Here is a 14,551-nt window from a genome sequence, read left to right as displayed (position 1 = left end):
CTGCTTCACATTAAGCAGATGTTTTCAGAAAACTATTCATGATGGCTCCAAGATCTTTCTTGAGTGGTAACAGATAATTTAGACCCCATAATATTGTATGTATAGTTGGGATTATTTTTTCCAATGTGCATTACTTTGCATTTACCAACATTGAATTTCATCTGCCATTTTGTCGCTCAGTCAGCCAGTTTAGTGAGACCCTTTGTAATTTTTGCAGTCAGCTTTGGACCCAAGTATCTTGCGTAATTTTGTATTTTCTCCCAATTTTGCCACCTCACTGTTCACCCCACTTTTCTGAATATGTTGAACAGCCGGGTCCCAGTACAGTTCCTTGTGGGACCCTGCTATTTACCTCTTTCCATTGTGAAAACTGTCCATTTATTCCTACCCTTTCTTTCCTATCTTTTAACCAATTACTGATCCATGAGAAACCCTTCCCTCTTACCCCATGATTGCTTATTTTGCTTAAGAGGCTTTGGTGAGGGACCTTGTCAAGGGCTTTCTGAAAGTCCAAGTACACTATATCCACTGGATCAACCTTGTCCACATGCTTTCTGACACCTTGAAAGAACTCTAATAGATTGGTGAGGCATGATTTCCCTTTACAAAAGCTGTGTTGACTCTTCCCCAACATACCGTGTTTATCTATGTGTCTGATAATTCTGTTCTTTACTATGGTTTCAACCAATTTGCCTCATACTGAAATTTGGCTTACCTGCCTTGAATTGCCAGGATCGCTTCTGGAGCTTTTTAAAAAAATTAGCATTACATTAGCTATCCTCCAGTCCTCTGCACAGGGACTGATTCAAGTGCTAAGTTATATACCACAGTTAGTAGTTCTGCATTTCATATTTGAGTTCCTTCAGAACTCTTTAGATGAATACCATCTGTTCTGGTGACTGATTACTCTTTAATTTATCAATTTGTTCTAAAACCTCCTCTATTGACACCTCAATCTGGGACAGTTTCTCAGATTTGTTATCTAAACAGAATGGCTTGGGTATGGAGATTTCACAGTGAAGAGAGAAGCAAAGAATTCATTTTCTGCAATAGCCATATCTTCCTTAAGTGTTTCTTTAGCACCTCAATTGTCCAGTGGCCCCACTGCCTGTTTGCAATCTTCTTGGTTCTGATGTTCTTTAAAAAATGTTTTGTTGTTAGCTTTTTTGACTTTAGCTAATTGTTCTTCAATTTTTTTCTTGGGCTGCCTAATTATACTTTTACACTTGACTTGCTTCTTCCTATTTTCCTCAGTAGTATTTGACTTCCAAGTTTTAAAGGATGCCTTTTTGCCTCTAACTGCCTCTTTTACTCTGCTGTTTAGCCATGGTGGCATTTTTTTGGTCCTCTTACTTTTTTATTATTATTATTTGGGGTATAAATTTAGTTTGAACTTCTGCTATGGTTTTTAAATAGTGTCCATGCAGTTTGTAGGCATTTTACCCTCGTGCCTGTTCATTGTAATTTCTGTTATGGAGCTCATTGCTACAAGATACCACTGAGGAAAATAAATTAGTAGGATTCTAAAACACATTAGACATATATACAGATAATAAAAACATTCACAATTATAGATAGGATAAAAGACATCAACACTCACTAATGGATGGAAGTTAGGAAGAAATTTCCCCTATAGGCAGGTTATTCCAGTATGGATTTCTTGTGTAATCTCTGTAGCATCTGTTACTGTCCACTGTCAAGCTATTAGGCTAGACGGATAATTGGTCTGCCCCAGTATGGCAATTCCTATGTTCCTATAGTAGCACTTACTTACCTCAGGGGGGTGTAGTAGTGGTTAATTGATTAATGATCGTATGGTGCTTTGAAGATGTTAATGCTATGTGCTATTATTTCAATCTGCCCATACATAATGAAAAATTAATGTTTAACCTTTTTCAATAGGTTCTGTATAGTTAAGCTGCTAATAGGCTGAGATGGTTCCATGAATGATCATATCAAACAACGTAATAATTTATTATTGCAATGGTGTACTATTTAAAACATTATAATAATAACTTATTAAAACACATTTAAATGACTTTACTAATATTTCTGTTATGTTTTAGAAACATTTTACCGTTTACACCCAATCCCTTCTGTAATAAGGCAAATGCAAATGTAAAAACTTTGGTCTGACTTCTTCTCTCATTTTCAGCAATGTAAACCTAATGGTGTTATCCTTGATTTATGACAGTGCAACTGAATTTTGAACAGAATTTTGCTCTGTATCTGTTCTTTCTTTGTACATTCATGGCACTATATAGCACTGTATAAATAATACGTACATAACTCAGGCTTGATCCTACAATTGACTTGGAGACCAATCCTACAAAGTCTTACTCATGTGAGTAGGCTCACTGAAGTCAGGTAAGCAAGTAAAGGCTCCTCACATTAGTAAGGGTTTGCAGGATGAAGTCCCTAAAAGTCAGTGTTAATGGGGAATTTTGGCTGATTAAGGAAGGGCTGCACCTTATAAATAGCTCATTGTTAAAAATAGTCAGACTGTATTCTGCAAGTATTTTGGAAAAAGAAACAGCTGTGTGGCAAATCAAGCACACCTACACACTCCTCCCTGTTTATCAATGTGTCATTTGTTTGAAGCTAATGTGTATGAAAAATGAAAGGTATTTTTAGGACCTATTAGGGAAATGTTTTCAAAGCTTTGGATGGAGGATTTGAATTTATTTAAAGTGCTGGGTTTTATCAAAAGGGCAAATGGTGTAACGTACAGATGAGGTATTGTTAAAATGGTAACTAGAAATCACCTTTTTGTTGGCCAATAATAAATAGAACAGGAAGCTGGAGAGGGGAAAGATCAAATAATCACCGGAAGATGTGCATATTAAGGGCCTGATCCAAAGCCCATGGAAGTCAATTGGAGGTTTTCTGTTGATTTCAATGAGCACAGGATCCAACTCTATAGCACAGGGGTGGGCAAACTATGGCCCGGGGGCCACATCTGGCCCTTCAGCTGTTTTAATTCGGCCCTCAAGCTCCCGCTGAGGAGCGGGGTCCGGGGCTTGCCCTGTTTTGTGCCGTGGCTCCATGCGGCTCCTGGAAGCAGCGGCATGTCCCCGCTCTGGCTCCTATGTGTAGGGGCAGCCGGGGGCTCCGCACGCTGCTCCTGCCCCAAGCGCCACCCCTGCAGCTCCCATTGGCCAGGAACCGTGGCCAGGAACCGTGGCCAATGGGAGCTGCAGGGGCAGCGCCTGCGGACGGGGCAACGTGTGGAGCCCCCTGGCTTCCCTACACATAGGAGCCAGAGGAGGGACATGCCGCTGCTTCGGGGAGCTGCTTGAGATAAGTGCCGCCCGGAGCCTGCACCCTTGACCCCCCCCCTCGCACTTCAACCCCCTGCCCCAGTCCAGAGCCCCTTCCCACACCTGAACTCCTAATTTCTTCCTCCACCCCAGAGCCCTCATCCCCTCCCGCACCCCAACCCCCAATTTCATGAGCATTCATGGCCCGCCATACAATTTCCATACTCAGATGTGGCCCTTGGGCCAAAAAGTTTACCCATGCTTGCTATAGCAGGAGGATGATGTAGTGTTAGTACTATGTGGTCACTGACTGTAGTTTGCTGTAGTCCATGCTGAAGTCTTAAATTCCTAGTAGCAACATTTGAGGAAACATTTTTTGTCTTTTAAATTGTTGTATTTTATTATTTTAAAATAAAACACAAAATTATAATGAAATCAACATTAATGTAAACAAAAAGAAAAAAACATGGAGCAAATTAAAATTAATGTGCTAATCAAATGCAGTGTTGTATCAATCCATGTTATCAGTATTTACTAAACCTGCCACTGAGTATAAATAGCATCCTCTTGAATTAAAGTGAAAAACAAAATAAAAAATAACAGACCAGAAAGACAATAGCAAGTATCTAAGTTCTAAACCATACTGATGATCCTAATGAGGCTCCCTCTGAGAGAATAAACCCAGAGCAAGTAGTTCCTTAAACAGCCATTGAGTCAGCGTGTATTCAGAGCTTTGATCAGTGCTTGCAGGGATTATTTTGTGAAAAGAACAAAGGAGCCTAAGAGATGGAGCCTCGGAGAGAGAACTGAAGGAAGAGAACAGACCACAGTCACAGATCTCTCTGGGCTCCATTCTGCCTCCCTCCCTCCCACTGTTGTACCTTACTTCATTAGCAGTGAGCTTTGCATCAGGCCTGTGGTGTTGATATCAGTGAGCCTATTTGCAGAGTAAAGTACTACTCAACATATGAGTAGCAAAATAGGGTTCTTCAGTAGTAATTAAACTGAGAAATTAAATATTTCCAAGCATTAATTATAACAAAGCATGGGAATACATATCCACAAAGCAATGAAATCTGTATGAGAACGCTTATATCTTTCAAGATCAGTACTCAGCTGGTTGATTTCAAGGGAACTATTCTGATTTACACCACATTAGGGTCTGGCCCACTGTTTTTATAGTGTCTGAAAATGTGATACAGAAGTCTGTAAAAGAAAGGGAAGTTCTGTGTTTAAAGAGATTTTGTTATTTCCATAGTTTGCAGTAAAACTATCCTGATAAACTGCCCCTTGAATTTTGACCTTTATGCTTACTACTGAAATGTATATTGTAATTTGCATCCAATTTGTGTTTCCTAGGGACACTGACAAGAACACAACGACCAACCTTTTTGTACAGAGTAATTTATTTACATATTTTTTGTTTATTCAAAAACTTACATTGGCTGACAAAGTTCGTTAAGGAATCCCCTCTCCAGGAGAGATCACAATTAATCCTCTGTTGCTAGACCATCTGGAAAGGAGCTTGGCCTCAGTAAGTGGTACAGTACTTTCAAAAGAAGCTATGAGATGTTTGCCACACTGCTAAGATTTTTACTGAATTGCTTCAGATACCCTTTTTTGTGGCTTCCACTATGGTCAGAAGTCTTAAGTGGAGGTTCTCTATAAAGAACACATGGAAGTTTCATGGCCTAATGTTTCATACTTTTCTTTATTTATAGGTCTATTTTAGTAAAATATATTTTAAACAAGTGATTCTGTAATTCCAGCTACATGAGTTATCTGCAAAGAAACAATGGCAAGAATAAATAAGTGTGCAATAAGCATAAGAATTTTAAACCTTTCTACAGAATGCTATATCTGATCATCACATGATCAAAAGCACTTTTGATGATATATCCACCAACCTTGACGGGGTCAAGGTCCAATCCTGTGATATGCTGAAAACCTACTGTGAGTTATTGTCCTTAATAAAGGACCTTTTTAAAAAAACAAAAGCAAGAAGCAAATAACTAAATCTGCCTCTTTTTCATAACGGATTGTGATTTAGGCCTCCATTCTGCAAGTTGGTCCATGGGGACAGACTCTCAAGTCTCATGGTGCTCCACTGACTTCAAAGGGTCTCTATAGAGCAGATACACGGGTTCATCTGCACAGAGTAACTTGCAGGATTAGGGACACAGATTGTGTGTTCTATCACAAAGGATTTAACAGAAATGTGTATAAGTAGAAGTATCATATTAAAACATATTGGTTTATTTAATTTTTAATTTTTACACTTAAATATTCACTGCAGTGCTGGAAACCCAAACCAACACTAACAATGTAGTAGTGCGTGAGAACCAGGAAGTGACTCTGACTAGAAACAGAAAGTGAAGCTCACAATTGGGTTTCACTGTGCAATAGGGTGACCAGATGTCCCAATTTTACAGGGACAGTCTCGATTTTGGGGTCCTTTTCTTATTTAGGCTCCTATTACCCCCCACCCTCTGTCCCGATTTTTCACATTTGCTGTCTGGACACCCTACTGTGCAAGCTGAGAGAAATGCAAAAAGTAAACAAACAGCATATATGATTAGCAGTAAATTGAATTTTAACTATAATTTTCCTTAACAAAAATTAGAACATGTAAATAAATATATATTTTTGTAAATTCAGAGTATTTCTTTAACAAGCTTCTTTTCCACCATAAGGTACATCTGATGTATCCTTGTTTATAGAGCCCTGCAAATCTGCGGATATCTGCTTTATATCTACCGGTATCCGTGGACCATGTTTGCAGCTCGGATGTGGATACAACTTTTGTATCCACGTAGGGCTCTACGTATTTACCTAAAATAGCTTGGGGAGTTAGGGCTTGATTCAAAGCACACTGAAGTCAATGAAAGGTTTACTATTGATATTATTGGATTCTGGATCAAGCTCTGAAGTTTTAAATACCTGTGTACTGAACCTGTATTATATACTGTACAGTTTCTTATTCTTACTTAGAGAATGATTTAAAAAATGTAAGTGCAAGTCAGCTTTGCGGTTTGTGAGGAATGCATCATGCTGCTAAGAGTTAACCTGGCTCCTTGGGCCTATAGAGATTGCCACCAGTCTCCCAAAGCAGAGAATCACTTTATGTAGTAATCGCCTATCTATACAGAGGCATTTCCTTCAGTCTTGGAGGAAATGGGTCTCAGCATTGAACATTAAAAGGGGAAGTGAGAAAATAAAAACAGGACAAAACAATGGCAGAGCAGGAAGGGAGGGGCAGCAACCCCATCTCAGCTAAATATTAGTCACTATTCAGGTGATAGCTGCTGTAGTAGACACCCAACAATTACTGTCTTGAGGAGACAGTGGGAATGAACTAGGTCTCCTTCATGACAGCACAAAGCAGTAATACTGGTATGGGATAGCCTTCTGATTAACAGGGCTCCAAGCAAAACCCAGTACCGTCTCTTGGGGATCCTGCTTCTAGAGGCAGATCTCAGGCAGTGATTCCCCTTTTGCTCCCACTGATTGAATGGTGTGAAGAAGACTGGGTTGGCAATAAGCTGCAAGGGTCTGCATGCTGGTTCTCAAAGGGTGGGGTCCCAAACAGTTGCTGAGGTTGCCTATACCACTAAATGGGCCACTCTGAGTTTCATTTAAATTTGACAGTATTTTCTGCTTATCTCTCCTACCCTCATTCAAAAGAAGTCTGCCTCCAAATGCTAAGTTAAGAATCATTCAGACATTTCAATGTCTTTTTAGTATTTGTTTTCATTGGCTTATTTCCTATTGGATCCAAGTTTTCCCTGTACTTTATATAGGTGTTTGCCGTCTGTCAAACAAATGTTGGGAAATAAGTGTCGGTGTGCTACACACGCACACACAGGTGCTGGATTACTCCTTTCCCCTGGGGTGCTCAACCCCCGCTCAGCCCTAGGTCCCGCCCCCACCCCACCCCTTCCCCCAAGGCCCCACCCCACCCCTCCCCCCAGCACCATCTCCACACCACAGAATAGCTGATCGCGGCGGGCAGGAGGCCCTGGGAGGGATGGGGGAGGAGTTGATCAGCAGAAGGCACTGGGGTGGGGGGCGCTGGCTACCGGTGGGTGCTAAGCACCCACTAATTTTTTTCCATGGGTGCGCCAGCCCTGGAGCACCCACAGAGTTGGCACCTGTGCACACACACACATATAACATGTAGGTGGAGGGATAGCTCAGTGGTTTGAGCATTGGCCTGCTAAACCCAGGGTTGTGAGCTCAATCCTTGAGGGGGCCATTTAGGGATCTGGGGCAAAAATTGGGTATTGGTCCTGCTTTGAGCAGGGGGTTGGACTAGATGACCTCCTGAGGTCCCTTCCAACCCTGATATTCTATGAACATGTATGCAACTATGTTAAAAGAATAGTAAGGTTGCAACATCAAGCACTGAAAAGTTAGGAAATCCTAGAATTAAGGTTGTCTGTGCAACCTTCATTCACCCCCTGTGTGCACACACTTTATGATACAGTCCTTAATGACATGTTCACATACTTTTTTCCCCAAAAAACCTCTTGTTTAATTCAGTGTGCACAATGGATCATGACCTGGAAATGAAACAGGATGGATCGGGTCCTGGACATTTTGTAATTTTGTGGGTAATTTCCTAGGCCTTTTAAAAAAAACACATTGAAAAAAAGCAGAAATTCTATCATCTGAAAACCATATTGACCTCCCACAAGGGTCATCATGGGATTGCAACCTTTAAATCCATAGCACATACCTCTATCACTTAAGCTAATGGTAGCAGTAGTAGGCTGTACTATGTGGACCAGCTACTAGAAGCAGATTAGACACATTTTGCCAGCAGGTTTCACAGCTGTTTGCTAGACAGTGGGGGAATAATGAGACTCAAGAATCCTGGTAGGAGAGTGTGCTGTAGTGGTTATAAACCCTTCTTCCTTTGTCTCAGCACTGGCCCATTATTCCTGCTTCCTCTTCCCGCTTGTTTCTCTTCACCTTCCCCACTCGGCCCCTGCCCTTGTCCTCTTTCCTCTGTTCTCCCCCTCCAGACAGCTCTGGCTCCTGACACTTGTCTTTCACTCCCCTTCATCCCCATTGTTGACTCACCCCACTCTCTCTCCCTCTGCTTCTAATTTCTCTGCATTCATCAGTGCCATTCAGGTTTGGACTGGCCATCCTCAGTCACGATGGAGGGGCAGCCAGACAATATTTGAGTGAGTGGTGTTGCAACATGGCACGTGGCCACACTGCCATATGACTCCATGCACCAGGTCACAATGCCCGGAGTTGGAAGCTTGCCTCCGCCCGGCAGGACAAGAGCCGTCTCTGCCGGACGACTGTGGGGCCAGCTTACTCTCCAGCTCCTTGTGAAAATTCTTGTGCAATTTTGTCAATTGCATCATCCTCTTGAAAAGGCACTGCCCATACACTGAAAGGCTGCCAGGGGGATAGTCACCCCTCACCCCAGATTAGCTCTGCCACTGACACAAAGATGAATTATACTGGCGAGCTCTACATTAGCTCTGTATAGTTCTTACTTTGTGGAAGCTGGTTTCCTTTCCCACATTATATAAGATACAGATCTTATCAAAAGATGGTATCATATGATTCTCACAGTACACATAGTAGAGAATAGTTCATTCACCATTCATGTTTTCTCTTTTTGATGCTTTGATATTTCTGATCCTGGCCCAGACTGTGTCTCCTGGATCCAGATGCTGGGAGTGTGCTCCTCCATGTGTGGATGTTCCCGGCCTGCACCTCTGTGGCACTGTCCCCCTCCCCTCCAGCCCGCCACACACACACTCTCTCTCTCTCTGCTGCAATCCGTGGAGCTGAACTTGAAGCTGTGCTGTTTTTTCAGTGGAACCTCCTTACTCCCATGGCTTGTGTGGGCTATGAGGGCCAGGGGAACCACTGGGATGTATTAGCAGGAGTATTGTAAGCAAGACATGAGAAGTAATTCTTTTGCTCTACACCGCGCTGATTAGGCCTCAGCTGGAGTATTGAGTCCAGTTCTGGGCGCCACATTTCAGGAAAGATGTGGACAAATTGGAGAAAGTCCAGGGAAGAGCAACAAAAATGATTAAAGGGCTAGAACACATGACCTATGAGGGAGGATTGAAGAAATTGGGTTTGTTAGTCTGGAGGAGACTGAGAGGGGACATGATAACAGTTTTAAAGTACATAAAAGGTTGTTACAAGGAGGAGGGAGAAAAACTGTTCTTCTTAACCTCTGAGGATAGGGCAAGAAGCAATGGGCTTAAACTGCAGCAAGGGCAGTTTAGGTTGGACATTAGGTAAAACTTCCTGTCAGGGTGGTTAAGCACTGGAATAACTTGCCTGGGGGGGGGGGTTTGTGGAATTTCCATCATTGGGGATTTTTTAAGAGCAGGTTGGACAAACACCTGTCAGGGATGGTCTAGATAATACTTGGCCCTCCCTTGAGTGCAGGAGACTGGACTAGAGGACCTCTTGAGGTCCCTTCCAGTTTGATGATTGTATAAGCAGCTATTGTACTGGGCGGCTCAGCGTTCGTGCTGGATTTCAGCTGTGCTGACCCAGTTACAAGACTGTGGCCTGAACCTGAAGTCTCTCTGGTGCTGGTGCGTGGGGAACTTTGTGCCTGTAAATTGCCCAGCACAAAGGGGGCATGATTCTGACGAAGGCCTCTGGGTGCCATTGTAATGACTAATAATACAACACCCCCCTCCCGCCCACGCACCTACGGCTGACACCACTAGGTTGTGATACCCTCATTACAGGCTCCTGGAAGGCTTTAGAGCCACGAAGGGCAGCGGAGCTGGACCAGAAGCCAACATTCCCCCGAGTTTGGAGGCGTTGGATCTGGGGGTTGGTTTTGTCCCACTGCCAACCTCCAGCGTTTATCTTATTACCAATTACTTATCACCAGCAGGCAGGGACGGACCATTTCTCAGCAGTCTGCGTAAAGCACCACCAACAAACCGCCCGCCTCCCCCCCAGCCCGGTGAAAGCCCGGGCCGACGAAACATCACCGGCCGGCCGGCCGGCCGGCCTGCAGCGCAGCGTGCAACACCAGGCCTCTGCTCAGCGCAGCCTCCCCTCTTGCTGCAGCCTGTGGGAGCAGCGCGCCCAGCCACTCCAAGCCGCCGGGAGCTGAATGACATCCCCGGCACCCAGTAGGCTGCCGCTTGGAGCAGCTCCCGGCGGGGCGGGGCTCCTCCCAGCGCGGCCGCGCCCGGGCAGAAGCGAAAGCAGCGGCCTGAAGGCGGAGGAGGGTGGAAGCGTCGCGCCCCGCCCCGCCCCGCCCAGCCCACGCCGCCGGCTCCCGGGGCCACAGGGGCGGCGCAAGCCCAGCTGCACGGGAGCGGGGAGGCTGGTGCGCCGGCCCCTCCAGGACCCGGGCTCTTGCGAGTCTGCCCCGCGCCTCCCCCTGCAGCCAGGGGCCAGGAGGGCGGCACCGGCACCGGCGGGATGCTGCTCCAGCTGAGCGCCGAGTTTGATCCCCAGAGCGATGTGGTGCCGTGGCTCTTGGCGCAAGGTCCGGCAGCGGCTCTAGGTAACGCTGATGCTGGGGGAGGCGCTTTCCCTGCCGCCCACGCAGGCTTGGTTTCTGTAGGGTCGCCCCCACCCCTGCTAGCCATGTCTGTCTTGTCCTCGGCTCACCTGTAAGGCAAGTGCCCTCGCCCTCCCAGATGTGGCCCTGGCTTCTGCAGTGTGTGCGCATATGGATGGTTACCCGGCCCTTTAAACATCCCCACAGCCTCCCCCCGCCCCTTCTTAAAATGGGACATAACACAAAGGGAGGGGGAAGAAGTTTGACATGATGTGATTTTAATGTCCTTGCTGGGTCAAAGCCAAGCTGGCTGAAATCTAATTTTTTATGAATCGGCACCTTAGTTTAGTTTATGGCAGTAATAACAACAACATACTATTTATGTGCTGAGCGGTGACCATGTCAAAAGAGCCTAGGTGTGTTTAAACTTGGGCCTAAATGAGTGAAGTAGTATCTCTTTTTGGCATGGTTTAGTCAGGTGCCGGGAGCATGATATGTGAACCATTGCCAAAAAGTATCTAGAAATACCTGTCTGCCTTGATATATGTTATGGTTTTCCCATATGTGTGCTCCTTGGCTGCCAGTTACAAAGATTGCTGGGCCTAATGCTGGACCGATTTACACCATGTTCAAATGCCATTAAAGGCATGTGCAGAATCCAGTCCACTCATTATTTATGTAAGTACACTGTCTAAATGTCCACTTTAAAAGTGATGCAAATTGCAAAGTTATTCCGTATGTTGTGAGTTTATATTTTAGATGGTGACATTTTATTTATTTTTTAAAAATGGAGAATCGGGGAGTTTCATCTGTTATGGCAGGGAAGTGAAAATGGTTCTGTTACAAACATGAGATGCAGACTGCACTGAAGGTGACATGCCAAGAGCTGCGAACTCCTTGAGTAAATATCATCGAGTCTAAAAACAAATATAACATTAAACAGGTTATTCTAAAGTATGTGTATTTAAAAGCAACTACTTTGAAATGTGAGCCAAATTCATCCTTAGCTCTCCACTAAAGTCACTCATGCATCAGAGATGAATTTGGCAAAGAATGTTCAAAGTGAAACAATTTTATATGACAACAGGAAATAACCTATGTAGATTTAACTTCCTACTAACAGACTACTATCATGTATGCTAGATCTTATCCCTTTCTTTCACAAAACTTTCCTCTCTCACTCCCCATTTCTCCAAAAATTTGGTTCAGTACTTTCCCCCAGTAACCTCCCCTTTAAAAAAACAAAAAACTTTAATCAATCTTGTAAATGAATGCTAATTGAAATTAAATTAATGGTTAGATGCCACAACAATATGTGATTGCTAAATTATTCTGTTGGGTAGTGTGGGAGTTGAGAAGCAATAAATAAACCCAGTGGACTTTTGGCACCGTGGTTCCCCCCCACCCCACCTGTGAAGTAACTGGTTCAATTCTGTTTTTTAAAAACTACAGAAGACTCAGTTTAGAAAAGCAGAGGGAAATAGCATAAAAATCATCATCTTTAGGGCCCTATCAAATTGTCCATTTTGGTCAATTTCATGGTCGTAGGATTTTTAAAATAGTAAATTTCATGATTTCAGATATTTAAATCTGAAATTTCACGGTGTTATAATTGTAGGGGTCCACACCCAAAAAGGAGTTGTGGGGGGCTCACAAGATTATTATAGTGGGGCTTGCGGTATTGCTACTCTTACTTCTGCGCTGCTGCTGGCCATGGTCCTTCCTTCAGAGCTGGGCAGCTGGAGAGCAGCGGCTGCTGGCTGAGAGCTGAGCTCTGAAGGCAGAGCCACTGCCAGCAGCAGCACAGAAATAAGGCTGGCATGGTATGGTAATGCCCCCTTATTTCTGCACTGCTGGCTGCAGAGCTGGGCCCTCAATTAACAGCTGCTGCTCTCCAGCTGCCCAGCTCTGAAGGCAGAGCAGAAGTGAGGGTAGCAATAATGCGATTTCCCCCCCCTACAATAACCTTGCGACCCCCCCCACGCAACTCCGTTTGGGTCAGGACTCCCAATTTGAGAAACACTGATCTCTCCTGTGAAATCTGCAAAGTATAGGGCAGGGGTCTCAAACACGTGGCCCACAGAGTTATTTCCTATGGCCCACCATAGGCGCCGACTCCACCGGCAGCCAAGCTCCCCTACCCCCCGCCTCCGCCCCCCCGAGCTCACCGCCCCGCCCCGCTCCTCTGCCTACCTCACAGTGCTTCCCGCTGCCAAACAGGTGTTTGGCAGCACTTAGGACTTTTCAGGAGGGAGGGGGAAGGAGCGGGGATGTGGTATGCTCAGGGGAGGAGGCGGAGAAGAGGTGGGGCTGGGGCTGGGATTTGGGGAAGGGGTTGGAATAGGGGCTGGGAAGAGGTGGGGCAGGGGTGGGGCCTCATGGAAGGGGTGGAGTGGGGTGGGGCTGGGGCAGGGGGGAGGCTTTTGTATTAAAAGGTGTCAGTGATGCAGCCCTCGGGCCAACGTATTAGTCCTCATGTGGCCCTCATGGTGATTTGAGTTTGAGATCCCTGGTAAAGGGTAAAAGCACACAAAAAACTAGAATTCACAGGGGGGAGACCCGATTTCACAGTCCGTGATGCGTTTTTCATGGTCATGAATTTGGTAGGGCCCTAATCCTGGTAGAGAGAGATGCTAGTATAGGTACTAAATTCTGAATGTCTATTTGGAGACCTTTTGGCAAGATACGCAATTCAAAAAAATCAACTGTGTATGTATTGTTGCACTATAAAGGGGTGTGTCAGATTGATTTAGCCCCAAACAAGTTTATACAAAACCAAAGGTAAATAGGAAAGTTCCCATTATTTTAAAAATAAATTCCTTACCTTCCCTCCTACCCCAAAGTCTGTAGTGGAAAAGTATTCCACGTACGTTAGGTATTATTATTATCATCATCTATCATTATACTGGAGTGGTTTACTGTGATATGAATACGTCCTATAGTGTGGACATGGCACTGACCATCTTGTTTAAGACCGATGCAGGCCATGCACGGCCTTTTTAAAAATGCAAAAAAACAGTCATTTTTAGAATAAACCCATCTGATGTTTAACATTTCAACTTCTGTTCACATAGTGACTTTTCTACCTTTTAAAAATAAATTATTTTTGTGTCTAGGCACCCAGGGCGTTGTAGCCTATTAGTTAAACTACTATTAAACTATCTCGGGTTCAGCTCCTGTTGCTACAGTTTCATGCTCAACAGAGCTATCTTGTAAAGTCTCACACGCATGTTTAACTTTATTCTCATGGGACAACTCATAGGAATGACATTAAGCATCCATATAAGTTTTGTCAGTATTAGGGCTCAAATCACTGGATTTTGGACAAAAATATCTTGTGTGATGCTGAACTTAGCAATCACGTATGTTGTGTTCACAAACTGATATATCTCCAATTATAGGTCCTACCTAGTAGAAGCATTGTGTTTGTAAAACATTGGTCAGAACTAAAGAAATTAAACTTTTTAAAATAAACACATGAAAATATTTTTTTTCAACTGTTTATGAAGGAAATCTGGACTTATTTTTGTTTAGCCCAGTCATGTGAGTGTTCAGAAGACAAGCAGCACTTCTTGCTATGTATTAAAACTGTGCAATATTTGAACAAAGTCTTCCTGGCTATTCTGAATCTGGTGGTGGTGGTAACCTGCTGGAGAGTCACAAATGGCCATCCGTATAAAGGAGACTTCAAGCAAGTTTCAGAATGCAGGGCAGGGAAGGGGTGGGAAGAGGAAGGGGTGGAGTGGGGTCAGGTCCGGGGACAGAGTGGGGATTG

The 14,551-nt window shown here is 44.2% G+C and overlaps 1 protein-coding gene across 1 annotated transcript in view; it reads left to right on the top strand.

Moving 5' to 3' along the window:
- Window positions 1–10,553: 10,553 nt before the first annotated feature.
- The window catches only part of GSAP (gamma-secretase activating protein), a 64,839-nt gene continuing 60,841 nt past the window's right edge, over window positions 10,554–14,551 (top strand). Inside the window, exon 1 of the mRNA XM_084642068.1 lies at window positions 10,554–10,779. Coding sequence (XP_084498194.1) covers window positions 10,695–10,779 — 85 coding nt within the window. The 5' untranslated portion in view covers window positions 10,554–10,694. The remainder of the gene's footprint in view (window positions 10,780–14,551) is intronic.

Source organism: Lepidochelys olivacea (assembly GCF_965140295.1).
Source record: "Lepidochelys olivacea isolate rLepOli2 genome assembly, chromosome: 1".
NCBI lineage: Eukaryota > Metazoa > Chordata > Testudines > Cheloniidae > Lepidochelys > Lepidochelys olivacea.
This window is presented reverse-complemented; position numbering and strand designations above follow the sequence as displayed.